This window comes from Epinephelus fuscoguttatus, linkage group LG18, assembly GCF_011397635.1.
Source record: "Epinephelus fuscoguttatus linkage group LG18, E.fuscoguttatus.final_Chr_v1".
NCBI lineage: Eukaryota > Metazoa > Chordata > Actinopteri > Perciformes > Serranidae > Epinephelus > Epinephelus fuscoguttatus.
The window spans coordinates 22,394,669-22,411,097 of NC_064769.1; the positions used below are offsets into that span (position 1 = coordinate 22,394,669).

The window sequence follows — 16,429 nt, forward strand, 5'->3', positions numbered from 1 at the left end:
GAGCATGCGTAATTATTCACCCACGCCAAAGTCAATTCTTCGTACAGCCACCTTTTGCAGCAATTACAGCTACAAGTCTCTTCGGGTATGTCTCTATGAGCTTGGCACATCTAGCCACTGGAATGTTTGTCGATTCCTCATGGCGAAACTGCGCTAGCTCCTTCAAGTTGGATGGATTCCACTTGTGTGCAGCAATCATTAAGTCGTACCACAGAATCTCAATTGGATTGAGGTCTGGTTTCTCCTTAAACCACTGGAGTGTTGCTTTACCAGTGTGTTTAGGGTCCTTATCCTGAAGGTGAACCTCTGTCCCAGTCTCAAATCTCTGGAAGACTCAAACAGGTTTCCCTCAAGGATTTCTCTGTGCCATCCACCTTTCCTTCAATTCTGACCAGTTTCCCTGTCCCTGCCAATGAAAAACATCCCCACAGCATGACGCTGCGACCACCATGCTTCACTGTGGGGATGGTGTTCCCAGCATGTTGACAAAGGACAAATACATCTGCACACACCGCTTTTCAGTTCAAGGGACTGCATAGCAGAGACACATAACAAGTTCTAAAAGTTACACTCAAGGTAGACTTAAGGATTTTACGTGGTTTTCTGGGTAATCTAAAGAAAACAGCAAACCAATAAGTATTTAAGACTTTTATTTCTCCAGTAAATAAAAACAGTGCAGATGGCCATTGGGCTACAAAAGGTGACCTGATGCAACGTTATAAAAAAGCAGTTCAAGAATTTAAATGTTTATTGTGCATTGCACAATACAGTACAGTTGATAAAGCATTGTTTCCTGCACATTAAAATGCACATAATTTAAAAGGCATGCAAACTAAAAAAAGAACATTTATCTGGGAGACAGAACACACTGAAAAAGATGTCATTGTATGTCAAAAAAGTGTAAGCATGAGCCCATTTTTAACATCCACATGTTGTATGCTTGTAGATGCGATCCAACTCAGACATGGTTGATGAGAAAAAGTGATAAATCAGGCCAAGATGTTCCCTGGCAACCAGTTTAAGTGACTTCAGATAGCTATTGATTTGCTGAGGTTTCATTAACCCGTGTTCATATTGTCATGTTCACACATTGTCATTTGTTTTATGGCAATAGAAATATACTTTAAATACCTGAATATCTTTCTAAACACCTTAATATCTTTGTCATGAGACTTCTGTAAGCTCTGTTGAGTGGACACAGTCCGTCTGTTTTAGGGAGAGAGCGTGAACATTCACAAAAGTAATGCAACTTTCACTGTCTTTCACCTCCAAAACATCTGTTGCCCCCCCAGGGTATGTGACCAACTGGGCTCCATCCTGAGCAAATCCCATGACGCACGGCTGCTGCTGCTTTGCTGAAAGGGTGTTGCCCTTTATTTGGCGTCCGTTGGGTATGTAGCTGCTTGGTGCTGCATCTAAGTTTGATGTCCAACAGCAAGAGGCTTCGTGAGCAGCTTTCGGTGGAGTTCGGTCAGGACTGGGGTTCAGGACGTAACTAATCACTACTGTGCCACATGACGAACCCTCTCTACTGGCACGGGAGGAAGTCCGCATGATACTGCTGCTCCTAACACCTCTGCCATCACCAAACCCATGTCCATTCCTCTGCCCGAGGATGTGCTGGTACAGGATCCTCCGAAAGGTCTGTCTGAACTCCCGAATGCGGTAAGCATAGATGAAGGGATTCACGACAGAGTTGGCATGGGAGAGGATGATGGCGATGTTCATCACCCAGATATGTGCGCGCTCACAATCCTGACACAGGTGGTTGAAGCAGTTGATGATGTGCAGTGGAAGCCAACACAGAGCAAACAACCCAACGATGATGGCCAGCGATTTGGCAGCATGGACTTCCTTCTGCAGGGTGGAACGAGATGAGCTTGACGATGTGGTTATCGCTCCAGGAGCAGGTAAGTGCGCAACTTTAAGCCCTATCATTCGGAGCTGGCGCCGAGCAGCCATGAAGATGTGGGCATAGATGACCAGCATGGCCAACAGGGGCACCAACACACAGCCGAAGAAATTGAAATAGACCATGTAGTCCAGGCTGACCACTCTTTCAAACAGGCACTCCGTCAAGCCTTCACGACAGGGGCTGATGCTGTCTGCGGCGGTGGTGTTCGAACCTGTATAACAGAAGACAGAGGTGATTTATTGTCAGTTTTGTCTTTTAATAATAATAATAATGTTTCTTTCACAGCAGAGAGAATTCTACATATTCGTAAAACATTTTTCATATATTCCAGGCAATGTGAATGGTTTAGGTTTCTCTAAAAGCCACTGAAGGCAATATGAAAATGCCAGATGCATTTCATCTAATTGTCAGCACTGAAATTAATTTGAGCACTTCTCTCTGGAAATACTGTTTAATACAAATGCATTTCTACATTTTCTTTAGGTGCCTTTCTTTATGCATTTTCACCCCCTCAATAGGTCTCAGGATATTGAAAATGGTTGCTCTAGTAAGAGACTTGAAGCACAGTTTGTTTTGATATGCATTTACTTTGATTAACTCTTCCAAAATTCTGATTCTAGCTTTAAACAACCAACAGCGAGACAAGTTTGAACCCAATACTCAATACACTGTGACAGATGCCACAAAATAAGTCTCCCACCTCCGTTCCAGCCCAGCATGGGTGTCAAGCCGATGCCCACTGAGAGAACCCAGCACAATGCGATGATGCCCTTCGCCCTCTGCCCTGTCACCAGGCTGTTGTACCTAGAAGGTGAAGCAGAGCACGGTGATACATTAGGGCTAGTTGTTCTGTTGTATCTAATCTCAGTGTGATAGTATCCCCGTGAAGCAAAGTCAATATTTGATGATTTAAATCATCAAGCAGAAAATGGTTGTGTATTCAAGCCTAAATGCACTATTTGTCTAATAAGCCAAAGCAAAAGATGACAATGTTTATATTGTTGCACCACTGGCTTTTGAATACACTGCAACCACTTACACAAATCTGACCAGTACCAGTTCTTTTGTCTGCTGATTAAAGACACACCAAGAATTTCAAATATACAGATCCATTCTGATTTTGCAAAGGTCGTTTTGTATGTCCTTTTTTTCCTTGCATGTTCGGTTTCATCCACAGTAATATGTTTATGTTTTGGTTTCAGGAAGGTTGAGAAGTACACGTAGTGTGAAATGTTGCTCCATGACTCCACAAACAGTTGAGTGAGTGTGCATTCATCTGCAATAATGGGCACTTCCTTCGCACACTGTAATTTACCAGCACACTTCTTCCTCATCTGAGTTCTGACGCTAATGCAAAGCTCTGAAGAATTTGTCATTCAGTCAGGTCATGCAGAAGCTTCTGAGAAATGCAGTGAAATACAGAAATGACAAATATTAATGATGGTGGTTTGCTGTAAATGTAATTTGAGTGAAATGATGAGGACATTTATTTTACAGTGCAATCTCTGATAGGATTATGTGCACTTAAAGGGATAGTTCAGATCTTATGTGGGATTATATGAGGTCAGTGAATTACCTACAGTAGACAGTGTCATGAACTTGTCATAAACATTATGTACATGTCATAAACATTTATGACTGCTGTCATTAAGTGTCATTCGGTTTTTGTAATGACAAGCTGACATTGTTTGGGTTGTCTTGATTATGACAACTTGACATTAATTAGAGTGACATTACCAGAAGATGTCTTTGTCATGACAAGTTGACATTACATTTGTTTGGGATGTCCTTATAATGACAAGTTGACATTAACCAGGATGACATTACCAGAAGATTTGTCATAACAATAATAATCATTATGTCAGCTTGTCATAAACACAAAAAGAGGTGCATTTCTTGTTAATGTCAAATTGTTATGACAAAGACATCTTATGGTAATGTCGTCCTGGTTAATGTCAAGTTGTCATTATAAGGACATCCCAAACAAATTTAATGTCGGCTTGTCATGACAAAGACAACTTCTGGCAATGTCACTTTGATCAATGTCAAGTTGTCATAATCAAGACAGATTAAGATTCAGTTCATTTACTGGTCTCAGAGAAATTTGACTTGGAACTAGGGGTCACCATACACATACATACAATCAACATATAGTCACCAATAATGTCAACTTGTCATTAAAAAAAACGAATGACATTTAATGACAGCAGTCATAAACATTTATGACATGTACATAATGTTCATGACAAGCTCATGACTGTGTCATGTCACTCTTATGTAGATACCTTAAAGTAAAGTGTTACCCCTATTTTAGCCTCCCCAAAAATTCAATATCAGTTTAAGTGTACGCTATATTAAGAGTATTTTCACCTCTTACCTTCAGCAATGTTTGATAGGGAACTGACATTTTTATATTGCTCTCTTCAAAGCCAGACTCCATTGAGAAAAACAGTAATTTAACATTGCTGAACACAGGAGATGCTGGCCTACCTCTGCCTCTGTCAGTTAGTGTGTTTGTGTTATTGTGTGATTTTGGCCTTTAAGAAGATTAGTTTGGATAAACCAAAGTTGCACAATATCACAAACAAACAAACTGAAAAGGCAGAAATAGACCAGCAGCTCCTGTGTTCTGCAATGTTAAATTACTGTTTTTATCAATGGAGTCTGGTAGCTTTGACAAAAGTATAGATGGGGAACCGAAGCCGTTCCCTGTCAGAACAGGCTGTCTGACGGCAAAGTAAAGTGCCTAAAATATTCTTAATATAGCATACATGTCAACCAATATTACATCTTTTTAGGAAGGACTTTTTTTAAGGAGCTAAAATTGGTTTTGCTGCCCCTTTCCAAAGCAATACTTTGCTTAGTTACTATGGCAGTGCTACTGTATGCTTCCTCAGAGTGTGGGCATGACGACCGCCATCTCCTGTATGTAATACACTGACCATGGATAAGTACATCATACAACCCCACTTTGAAAGATCCAAAATATCTCTTTAAATATATACAATAGCTTTATGGCTGTTAAGTTCAGATGTTCAGGTCTATCATAAACACTGCTTGCATGTAAGCAGGCCATCTGGGCTATTCTTATCCACATCACTGATCCTGCTTTCAACATTTCAGTTTCCTCTTTTCATTATTTTTGCTACATCCTCAAGTTATTGGGTATTTTTGAAGACTGCACTGGCAGCATTATTGTGCACATGCTTCATGCTGGCACGAGGAATGCACTGGCAAGACGAATACAGACAGTAAATCAGCATGACAGTATTCTTGGTAACATCACCCTACCTAAAGCTATTGTCCCATGTGACTGCGATCGTTCATGGCCATGGTGGCGGCCAGTCGGCTATATTAAGCCTCCTAAAACTCTGATGAATTATTAGCTCTCTGGTCTTTAGTGCCAGGGGTTGTGGCACCCGTGTGAGCACACAAACACACACACAGAACCCGTTATGCAACTGCTTATGCAAATGTGTCACCTGCTGTGGCTTACTAGATGAAATATCCTCTATGGTAGGAGTGAAGAATGCAGCTGTGACTAAACAACAGCGGCTCTGGATACACCCGTATGAACAGTATGAGTCAATGGTGTGTCAAAATGCCTGTTGCAGAAAGAATGGACAAGGGACTTTGCTGGAAACTGCAAAATACGCGAGGCAATTTCAAGAAGTAGAATTTAAATGGTGTTGATTTATATGGATGGAAATGATCAAAGCCTTCAGAAGATTTAATCCCTCCAACAGCACATGAGCAGTAACCCAATAAAGCCTGTCGAGACATATATCTGTATCTGCCCACAGCCAGCCAGATTAGCCTTAATTAAATAAAATCTCTCTGTGATTCAATGTGTTTCGCTACACTGCATAGTGCTTTGGACGCCTCTCTCATTTGATAGTTTACCCACACGCCTCTGACTTGTTGTGTGTGGAAAAAAGCATTATGTTCAAAATGTGCAACAGTTTATATCCGACAGCAAAAGAAAATCTGCTAAAACATAATTTTCAAATGCAGCCCAATAATCAAGCTTCGGTGAGATGTGTGTGAAAAGTTAATCTGGTTTAAGTGGCAGTGTGGGAAATTGTCTCTGTTTCAGTTTTTAGCCTGTGACATTTCTGTTTCCTCTCACCTGAGTGGGTTCTTGATAGCGATGTAGCGGTCTACAGCAATGGCCAGCAGGCTGAAGATGGAGCTCTGGGTGAGTATGAGGACGAAGCATGCGATGAAGAGGCAGCCAAAGAAATTGGCACAGAAGCCGGTGCTGATGATGGGTTGCGGTAAAAACATCACAGATGATAAATGAAAATACTGCAAAACTAAAAATACATTTTTCCAAATCTAATATAGACATATTCCTTAAGTTATTGCCCCAAATCAGTCACAGTCACAGAAAATGGTGTGATTTATTACACTTTCACTCAGAACTACACATAATTTAAAGGCTCAGCGTGTAGGATTTAGGGGGATATATGTTGTGTTTCTGTTGCCTTAGCACAAGCAGTTTATATCTACATAAAGAGTGTGTCTTCTTCCATTGAAATCGCTATGTTGCACCGCAATGTTTCTACAGTAGCGCAGATCGGACAGATCGGGCCATTCGCGTTTTTTGCATCAGCCACTGTAGTAAGAGGCCCCTCCGAGACGGGAGTGTCCAAAAAGCACTGATTTTTTTTTTTTTTTACCTGAAATTGTTATATTCAGCGTTTTTACCGGTTTAAATCACCAGGTCCGTTTGTTTCTGGGAGGAAGAGACCTCTGCAGATAATTTAGCTCCCAGTAAAAACCTCCTGAATATCTGGATCTTAAACTATGAGAGAAGAAAGGTGAGCACGTGCATTAGCAAGTGTTGGGCTAGTGGACTGTCTCCGACCAGCCAACAGCACCAATGTAAAGTGAAACTGCCCTGATCACAGAAAGCATTTCAGCAACTGGAGGTGGCTTTTTGTAATGAGAATGAAGCTTTTTGCTCACTGTTTTTGCATTGCTAGGCACCTCATGTTTATGCCAGAGCGCTCTGAACTCCTCAAGTTGAAAAACTTTAACTTAGAGCAGAAAAGCACCCCATGTCATCTCTTTTTTTCCACTGTCTAATCAGATGATTTGAGAGACGGGCCTTCTGAGCAAGTTTACAGTTGGTAAACAATGGAGGAGAAACTGGTGGTAGGGGTCGCTGGATCCCCAGAGCTATACGGCCCGACGATAGACAGCAGGTTGTCAAACTGCCCAGTGCATTGCCTTCTGTGTGATCAGGGCCGTATTCAGTGTTTTCACCAGTTTAAATTACAGGGTCTCTTTGTTTTGGAGTGAACACCTCCACGGATAATTTACCTCCAGATAAAAACCTACTGAATAAGGATCACGGAAGGAAGTTTCAGCTGGTTGCAATCTGCAGTCCTCACCACTCAACACCACTACATCCCCCTAAATCTTACACACTGGACCTTTAAGTCCTATAAAAACAAGAAATGAACACACTTTTAAATGAAATAAATGTATTAATACCTAATAGCAATAGCGAAGGGAATTGCCAGCAGCCCCACAGCAATGTCAGCCACTGCCAGTGACACCACAAAGAAGTTGGTGATGCTCTGCAGGTTGGAGTTGAGGCAGACGGCCCAGCAGACCAGGATGTTCCCAGCCACAGACAGGAAAGCGATCACCAGCTCCAGGCCAGTATAGACCAGCTGTTCAGTCTTCAGCATTGTTGTTTTTTTGTTCTCTTTTTTGCTTTCTTTGCGCTGTCATCCCACAGACTCAGCTGCTTCACTTGTTTTTAGACAAAATACCTGCTTGCCAAACCACATGGTACAACGTAAGGGAAGCGTGATTGTGTCATGCGAGGACAGACACGGCAGGAAGTTCCCACCACAAACATGACACCTGCCGAGCCTGACCTATGTCATTCTTTTTACTGTCACTCACACTGGATCAGTCTGTCAGTCTTCCTCTTTGTCTCTGCAAGCATCTTCGCCTCTTCAGCTCGGTAAACTTTGCCACAGACAGCGGCAGAATACTGAGGAGGGAGCGTCTGGGAGTTCTGCCTGACGGCTGCCAAATTAAGAGCAGTGTTCTGGGGAGAGAAAGAGAGAGGACACAGTCTCAGTGGTCTAGCCTGTATAAACAGATTGCAGGTTACCACACAGGTTAGAAAAGCCATCTATCTCTAGAGGACAGGGGGACAGTTTGTTTTCCATACAGGGCCGAGGCAGACAGTCCAACAATGCGCCTTTTATTTCAGGAAAAGTTTCCCGAAACCTTTCCACACACTAATCATTCCCGTCACTGACATTCTTTCTTCCAACATCGCTGATAGGCTAATTACGCAAATTAAACCCCCTATAAATTTCAAAGCCATTGTACCAACACTGGGACACTTTGTAAAGTTATCTTTGCTGTGTTTTTTTCAGGCTATTTTGCTAAATTCCTCTTTATCGTAAGCAGATTAGGACACATTGTTACAACCTCAGATAACCTCCACAAAGAAAGGAGCATGAGTGAAATGTGGGCCAAGTTACCCTGCTGGGGTACAGCAGCTCAGGGGGGTGAGGAATAAAGACACTCAGGTTCACAGATGATATCAGATAATAATAACCAAGGCTGTACTGGTAGATTAGTTAGTGTATTATAATTTATTTCTTTTTGAATTGCTGCAAAGACATTGTCGTGGAAGTTCATGCAGAAGCCTGCTAGGAATTTTAACTGTTAGCTTAGCGTAGCTATACCAGCCTTATTCTGTTTAATTTTCTATTTGCTATTTTTGTCTGTTTGTTTCTTAGTAGTATCAACCAGGACTGGTATGACCCAACACACATGGTCACTTCCTTGCCCAGAGTTAGACTAGAGCAGGAGGAAGCTGATAGTCTGGCTCTGGCTCAAATATCAGCCTTGTTTCCCAGAAATGATGTCTTTACACAACTAATCTGAAACAGCAAGTGCATTTTGAGGGAAATGTTCGGCTGAGCACATTAAGTTTTCTCTTAACATACTGTAATTTGGACATGTTGCTAATTAAGGTATCTGGCAAGATACAGAAATGTTGATATTAAACGTATCAGCGAAATGTTCACTGACAACATATTTCAGTTGTTTTCTGCCAAAATAGGTAATTTTCATTAGCCTAGTATTTAATTAGAGAGCCTCCATTATATCACTCATTTAAGTTAAGTGCCAAGAAATGGCTTGATGACACCCAAAGATGTGAACGCTGATACATGTAATATTTAACTGTAACGTGATAGTGGATTTTCTCTGTAACCGTATTATATGTGATGTGTTTTTGCTATAATGCAATATGTTATTACCTGTATTACATGCTGTATTTTATTGTTGTTTAAATTTGTCTAGGATGCCTTTTTACAGCGGGTAAAGGGACTGCCAATGAAAACTAGCCAAATCAGTTAATTCAGGTGCATTTACATTCCTTAAAATGTTGATTAATGCTCGCTGTCCCTTTACTTAAATAAATGAATAAATGAATAAAATAAAATAACATCAAATAAAGTATAATAAAATAAATTAAATTAAATTAAATTAAGTAAGATAAAATAAAATAACATTAAATAAAATAAAATAAAGTAAAATAAAATAAGATAAAATAAAACAACATGACATAAAGTAAGATAAAATAAAATTATATCAAATAAAATATAATAAAATAAAGTAAAATTAAATTAAATTAAATTAAATTAAATTAAATTAAATTAAAAAAATAAAATCACAATTTTCCCTAACCTTAACTAAAGTGCTTTTGTTGCCTAAACCTAACACAGAAATCTTGACATGAATCTGAAGTTCTGGTGTCAAAATCCTGCACTTTGTACAGTACATCCACCATCCTCCCCAACCACTTCCTTCCGAGACCTACGTGTACATGGATGTTGTGTTTTGTTGCCTGAAAGGAACATTGGCACTGAACATAATCCAGGCAGCGATTACGTTGCCACAACAATGGAATTAAGAAAGCAGTTTAGTAGCATACAAATGAAATTTCTAGTACACATGCACATCAGGTTCTCAGCTAACTCCATAACTGTTGAGCTAGTTCTTTAAGGGATCATGATCAAAAACTGTTTGTTTTTGTTACACATTTATATAAAAACTAGTGTCTTTCAAAATCATTAGGAGATTTTTTTAAGCTCAATAGATACCATCTCTGTCAGGCTACAATACCAGCATTAACATCTTAAATGAAACAAACAGAAACATACATTAAAAAAAACCTGCTTTTACTTCCTCTGATTTAAGTGGACAAAGCACACAGCAAACATTCAATATGTTGAGGATGGAAGTTATTGACTACAGTGAAAAGAGCAATTTGTAAATATGACCTAGTTCCTGCCAAGGTCCATACAGTGAGTAACATTTAACAAGATAAGATTCAAAAAGACTGAATGTCTGATTCTGTGACAATAGAGGTGATGTTGGGACCTGTGTGTGACCTATATTGGGTGCTTTATGTCAGCGTATCTCAGAGAACTGAAACTCCCAAACCAATCTTCATTCAATCACACTGCTGGCCAGTTTTTTTTTTCTCCCACTGTGTCAGAATTATGTCAGTAGGTTATCTTCTGATCACATGATGAGCTCACTGACCTCCTCTCTACTACTCAAATCTTAACACCTGGCAGATTCTCGACCTCCAGTCCGCTCTGAAATGGATGCAGCTTTGCAAAAAAGCTGTGATAATAATATTAATTATTAAATTAACAAAACGAAATTTAGCTATTGGGTAATTTCCCATTGAGTCATATTAAACCACAAAAAAACGGGGGATGGGAAATCACACTTTATCATCGTTCTGCTAAAAACAGGTGTAATTTGATTTAATAGCAGAGCAACTATTTCTTAAGCAGCACTTTTCCTGTCTTCATTTCATGAGAAATGAGAGAGAATTCCACTGACATTTACTTCTCAGTTAAACTGGCCAAACTTGTACTGTACTATATAAAGAGAGCTTGTTAAAACGCCCTAACTGCGCTTTACTGTCCTTACATGGAAATGTAAAGACACATCACTAGTGCCAGCGTTGAAAATGTAAAGAGAACATAAAAAGCAACCACTTGCTTTCCTTCAGCACATTGTTCTTTCATTAATCTCCCTTTGTTGGCTACATATGACCCTGTGGCTTTACCAGCAGTGATCGTGACTGGTAGTGGAGCAAAGTACTTTCTCTCTATTGTTTGCTGTTGAAATCTTCTCACAGGCCAAAGGAATTTAAAACCAGGCTTTATCCAGGGTGTGTGGAAAGCCCTTTAGTAATTTGAAATGTCAAGTGCCTGCAAAAGCCTCTGAACATGTACAAAAAAAGATTCTTCAAAGTAAAAGTGACGGAAAAAACAACTTACATAGCTTTCCCCCAACTCTGAAGTTTACATTCTGAGCCATCACATGCCACTTGTTTAACCTTCTTCCAGTTGACTGCTGGGCGAAAACTACTCCCCTTTATTATGACCCAGGCTATATGTGCCGAGGGGCCTTGGAGGAAGTGATAAGGAAATGCACATCCTGCTGGAGGAGGATCTGTCTCTGCCCTGTCAATCAATGCACCAGCTCAGCTCCACCAAAGTCGAAGTAAAAAACAATACAAAAAGCTGCAGTATTACTGTTGGCGAAAGTGCTGTGTGTGCTAATGAGGGAGGTGCTGGCATCACATTGTGAAGTCCTGATTGCAGGAGCAGATATATGACAGCAGAGAGTTAAGCATCAGCTGAGCCAAAACTGAACAAACACTGCAGGGCAAGAGATGTCCAGTGATGGTGAAAGCCTTAGAAAGTGACTTACATTATGGAGACTGTATATATTATCAGGCCTATGTACTTTTTTGTATTTCAGCCATCCACTTCATCAGTTTATTGCCATAAAACCCCCACAATCCTGACACAGAGAAAGCTTCCATATTTAAAGAATAACCATAACCCTTAAATCACATAGCAAGACACCTGTTATTAATTTAAGAAAATGTAGAAAATGGTCCCAACATCAACTTAAAAACACGTGTAAAACACAGTCTGAACATTTCTTACCTTACTTAAAAGTGTGAATATAAGACCTGTTTGCACCCAGTCAACAGTTCAGAGGTCGGCTGGCAGCGCACCACAGAAAGTAAAAAGAAACAAGAAGGTGATGCGTTTACGGCACAACATACAGCGTGGGGAAAACACACTGAAGTAAAGGAACAGAAACGCGGTAAGTTCTCTTTTAATAGCACCCCTGCTCATTTTCCGTTTGACACTGCGGTCGCGCCATCTACACTTCGGTCTGTGAGGAGAAGTTTGAAGGTGCGCACTGACGAGCTGCAGCGGCAACAGGAAAAAGCGTGGCTACAGGCGCGCCGCCTCCCGCTCTCTCTCTCTCTCTCTCTCTCTCTCTCTCTCTCTCTCTCACACACACACACACACACACACACACACACACACACACACACAGAATTCAGTTCACTTCAGTTCAGTAAGCTTTACTGGCATGACATTTCATATGTGTTGCCAACTGCACAATTAGAATTTAAGACACTGGATTTATTAATACAAAAAAAAACAAACAAAAAAAAAACTCATTAAGTGAAGGAGTAAATAAAAGGCAGTTGAGTCAGAAGCACTTTCATCAAAGAGAACTTTCTTTCCATTTGCAGCATTATATTTGGCGGTATGGCTCTGTTCTGGGGCCCCTCTGCCTTTCCTCGGCCTATGCAGAAAGCGTCTTCCACATGCCTACCTGAAAAGCCTAAGGTGGAGAGGAGCCTTGTCTCTCTCTGAAGTTGCTGAAATCTGGCACTTGGGCAGTGACTTGTGGCGTCAGAAACCAGTGCAAAAAAGGCATCCTGTAACATTGGAATGATACGTGACCGGTTGCAGTTATAGTAGCACCAGGCAGCGAAACATGGCGAATGTCCGAGTGGAGCGGGTGGTGGATGGGTCTGACAAACACTGATTTTCACCCGAGAGAGTGGTGTTTGCATCCCATAAGATTCTTAAGCCAAACCCTGTTCTTTTTTCCTAAACCTAACCGCGTGCTTTTGTTGCCTAAACCCAACCATGTGTGTTTGTTGTTGAAGGAAAAAAAAGTCAATTCACTCTGTTGTACTGATGTAGTGCTTTTATTTTGATAGAGACTGTATGTAAACAATAAATTTCCTGTAAATGTATCTTGAAAGAAGAGAACTTGACATGGTGTCCCAGAACGTCAACAACCAATGCACGTCGTATCTGGACCTGGAAAGTCCATGAGCAAAACTTCAATATGTGACGAGGTCAGAGTGAAAATGTGTTGCAGAGAGAGCGCACCTGTCTGCTCTTCCACATGCAAATGAGGAAAGCATGAGGCATAGAAAGCAGACCTCTCTGCCCTTCCATGCGCCTACATGGAAAGCCTAAGGCAGGGAGAGTAGCAGCAAAGACCCCCCCAATTCACAAGGGCTCACCAAAACTGGACAATAGATGATTGGAGAGACTTTGCCTGGTCTGATGAGTCTGGATTTCTGCTGCCACATTCAGATGGTAGGGTCAGAATTTGGTGTAAACAACATGAAAGCATGGATCCATCCTGCCTTGTATCAACGGTTCAGGCTGGTGGTGGTGGTGTAATGGTGTGGGGGAGATTTTCATGGCACACTTTGGGCCCCTTAGTACCAACTGAGCATGGTTTAAACACCACAGCCTACCTGAGTATTGTTGCTGACCGTGTCCATCCCTTTATGACCACAGTGTACCCATCTTCTGATGGCTACTTCCAGCAGGATAACGCACCATGTCACAAAGCTCACATCATCTCAAACTGGTTTCTTGAACATGATAATGAGTTCACTGTACTCCAGTGGCCTCCACAGTCACCAGATCTCAATCCAATAGAGCACCTTTGGGACGTGGTGGAACAGGAGATTCGGATTTGGACAAATCTGCAGCAACTGCGTGATGCTATCATGTCAATATGGACCAAAATCTCTGACGAATGTTTCCAGCACCTTGATGAATATATGCCATGAATAATTAAGGCAGTTCTGAAGGCAAAAGGGGTCCCACTTAGTACGAGCAAAGTGTACCTAATAAAGTGTACTTTCTCCAAGTAGATGTTTCATGTTAGTCTGGTCAGAGAGTGAATCAAAATCTTGGAGTTTACATTTCACAGTCCAAAGACATGCAGATTGGGGACTAGGTTAATTGGTGACTCTAAATTGTCCGTAGGTGTGAATGTGAGCGTGAATGGTTGTCTGTCTCTATGTGTCAGCCCTGTGATAGTCTGGCGACCTGTCCAGGGTGTACCCTGCCTCTCGCCCGATGTAGCTGGGATAGGCTCCAGCCCCCCCGCGACCCTCAAGAGGATGAAGCGGTTAGAAGATGAATGAATGAATGTTTTGATGTCTTCATATGTGCTACATTGTGGCAGGAAATGTTGCTCTGTCTCCACCTGTCTCTGAGGACAGAGCTGACACAGCCTGTCTTCTCTAGGCAGCCAGGTCTGCCTGTCTCTGCTGGTTTCTATGGTCAGGCTGTGATCTCTGAGTCTATTACATAGTCAGTGTCTTTGTCAGTTTCTGATCTGTCACAGTAGTCAGATAGTTTGCCATTGTGCACTGTCTGTTGTGGGCCAAATAGCATTGATGTTTGTTTGAAGTTTTTGTGATAGATGTCCAATAGTTGGTGTAGATTTCATTTCCTTTTCTTTGGTTGGGCTGGATTATGTGAGGGTTGTCCTGAGGCCTTGTGCTGTTAGAGGAGGTGAACCTCAGAGCAGCTGACTGAGAGGACTCCTTTCTATGTTTGTCTCTTGGCGTGTGTGTGTGTGGGTGTGTGTGTAGGAGACTGCACTGAGGGGGTCTTCTGGTAAACGGTGACACACAGATGACTGGAAATGACAATAGGCTGTGGGCCAAAAAAAATAAAGTGAAAGGGATCAAGAATGAAATCAAAATAGAACACAGTCCAAATACATTACATCTTTTATTTAATCAGACTTCACATTATTGATTGGTGAACCATAAGAACGTGAAAAGTTCTCCTCTGAGTCTACATGCACACCCTCCACCTCGCACCTTGTTTGGTTTGTTGTGCATATAACTGCGCACGCAGTCAATCAGGGGAATTGTAAACTGTTTATGTTTGAAGTTTAAGTGATGAAATGCAGCCTACACCACCTCTGGGATTTTGTTGCATGCTCATCCTGTGTGTTCATGGAGCTGCATCATTACTGTACCATCATCATATCATGTATGTAGTTTTGAAACCCCTGTTTAACAAATATTTCTTTCTTAAAGTTCAGCTCACACATGGATTGACATTCCTCTCTTCCTGTTTATCTCTCTTGTTGCTCTTACTTACCTTATATTGTCTTGAAGCTACTTCACAGCACTTTCCCTTGGGATAAAGTTCTATGTTATGTGATCTGATGTTATCATGTCATCTGTCACAACTTTAATAAGTGCATTTATTTATTATATTTGATTCCAGTTCATAGTTTTCTCTTTTTTGTGTTTTCAAAAATTCGAAAACATTTCGTAGCCATTAAACTTGCAGCTGTATTTGAAAGGTTTCAGCACAAAGAATAAACCTGCCTTTCCTTAAACTCTTTAGCCACTTTCAGACATTCATTCATTCATTTCTCAGTGTACGGGTCCAGGTGTGCTGGAGCCTATCCCAGCTGACAGTGGGTGAGAGACGGAGTACACCCTGGACAGGTCACCAGACTATCACAGGGCTTTAGACAGATAATTATTGTCTTTGGATGACCGACATATAAGTGATGGCTTGAGTGGTGTAAGGACAGTAGCCCAGTCCTTAACACCCATAAGACCAAGGAAATGACCATTGACTTTAGAAGGGCAACAAGAACAGCCCATCACCCCCTCCACTTACATGGGGTGGAAGTAGAGAATGTGGAGAGTCTAAAGTTCCTTGGCATCATCCTATCCAACTGCCTGACATGGACACACAACACCTCAAGCCTTGTTAAAAGAAAGCCCAACAAAGGCTGTTCTTCCTGAGAAAGCTGAAACAAGCACAGCACAGAACCACCATAGAGACCACCCTCGCAAACTGTATCACAGTGCGGTACAGTAGCTGCACAGTGGCAGAGCGGCAGGACTTACACTGGGTGGTGAAGACTGCACAGCGCGTGGTCGGGCTGGAGGTCCCACACCTGGAAGAGGTTAACAACCACTGTCTGAGAAAAAAGGCCTGCAGCATCACCTCAGACACCTCCCACCCAGGTCACTCACTATTTGAACTGTTGCCTTCGGGCAAACGCTATAGGTAAATACAATCACGGACAAGCAGACTCAGGAATAGCTTCTACCCTCGAGCTGTAGCCTCCATAACGAGAACACAACTGTAGTAAAACTTTTCAACAAAAGGCAGACAAATATAACATTATTTTTATATATATATATATATATATATATAATTTATTTACTTTTTTATATATTTCATTTATTTATTTATATATTTATTTCTACAATATTTAGAATTTTTACAATTACAATTTAAAAAATTTATTAATTTGTGTTGCTAAAGGTGAGTCATGTAA

The 16,429-nt window shown here is 41.2% G+C and overlaps 1 protein-coding gene across 1 annotated transcript; it reads right to left on the minus strand.

Moving 5' to 3' along the window:
* Window positions 1–646: 646 nt before the first annotated feature.
* Window positions 647–12,203, minus strand: adora2ab (adenosine A2a receptor b). Its single transcript, XM_049604715.1, has 5 exons — window positions 11,938–12,203; window positions 7,418–7,985; window positions 6,045–6,176; window positions 2,616–2,719; window positions 647–2,126 (listed from the first exon to the last, which is right to left on the minus strand). The coding sequence occupies exons 2-5, from the start codon at window positions 7,615–7,617 to the stop codon at window positions 1,165–1,167; spliced, it is 1,398 nt and encodes a 465-aa protein (XP_049460672.1). The 5' UTR covers window positions 7,618–7,985; window positions 11,938–12,203; the 3' UTR covers window positions 647–1,164.
* Between the last annotated feature and the right edge of the window lie 4,226 nt (window positions 12,204–16,429).

Bases quoted from the DNA above. Each gene is read 5' to 3' on its own strand.
- adora2ab (XM_049604715.1), bottom strand. From the start codon at position 7,617: ATGCTGAAGACTGAACAGCTGGTCTATACTGGCCTGGAGCTGGTGATC. The intron at 6,177-7,417 runs GTATTAATACAT...ACCCATCATCAG, and splicing joins CCCTTCGCTATTGCTATTAG to CACCGGCTTCTGTGCCAATT. The intron at 2,720-6,044 runs GTGAGAGGAAAC...TTCACCTTCTAG, and splicing joins GCTATCAAGAACCCACTCAG to GTACAACAGCCTGGTGACAG.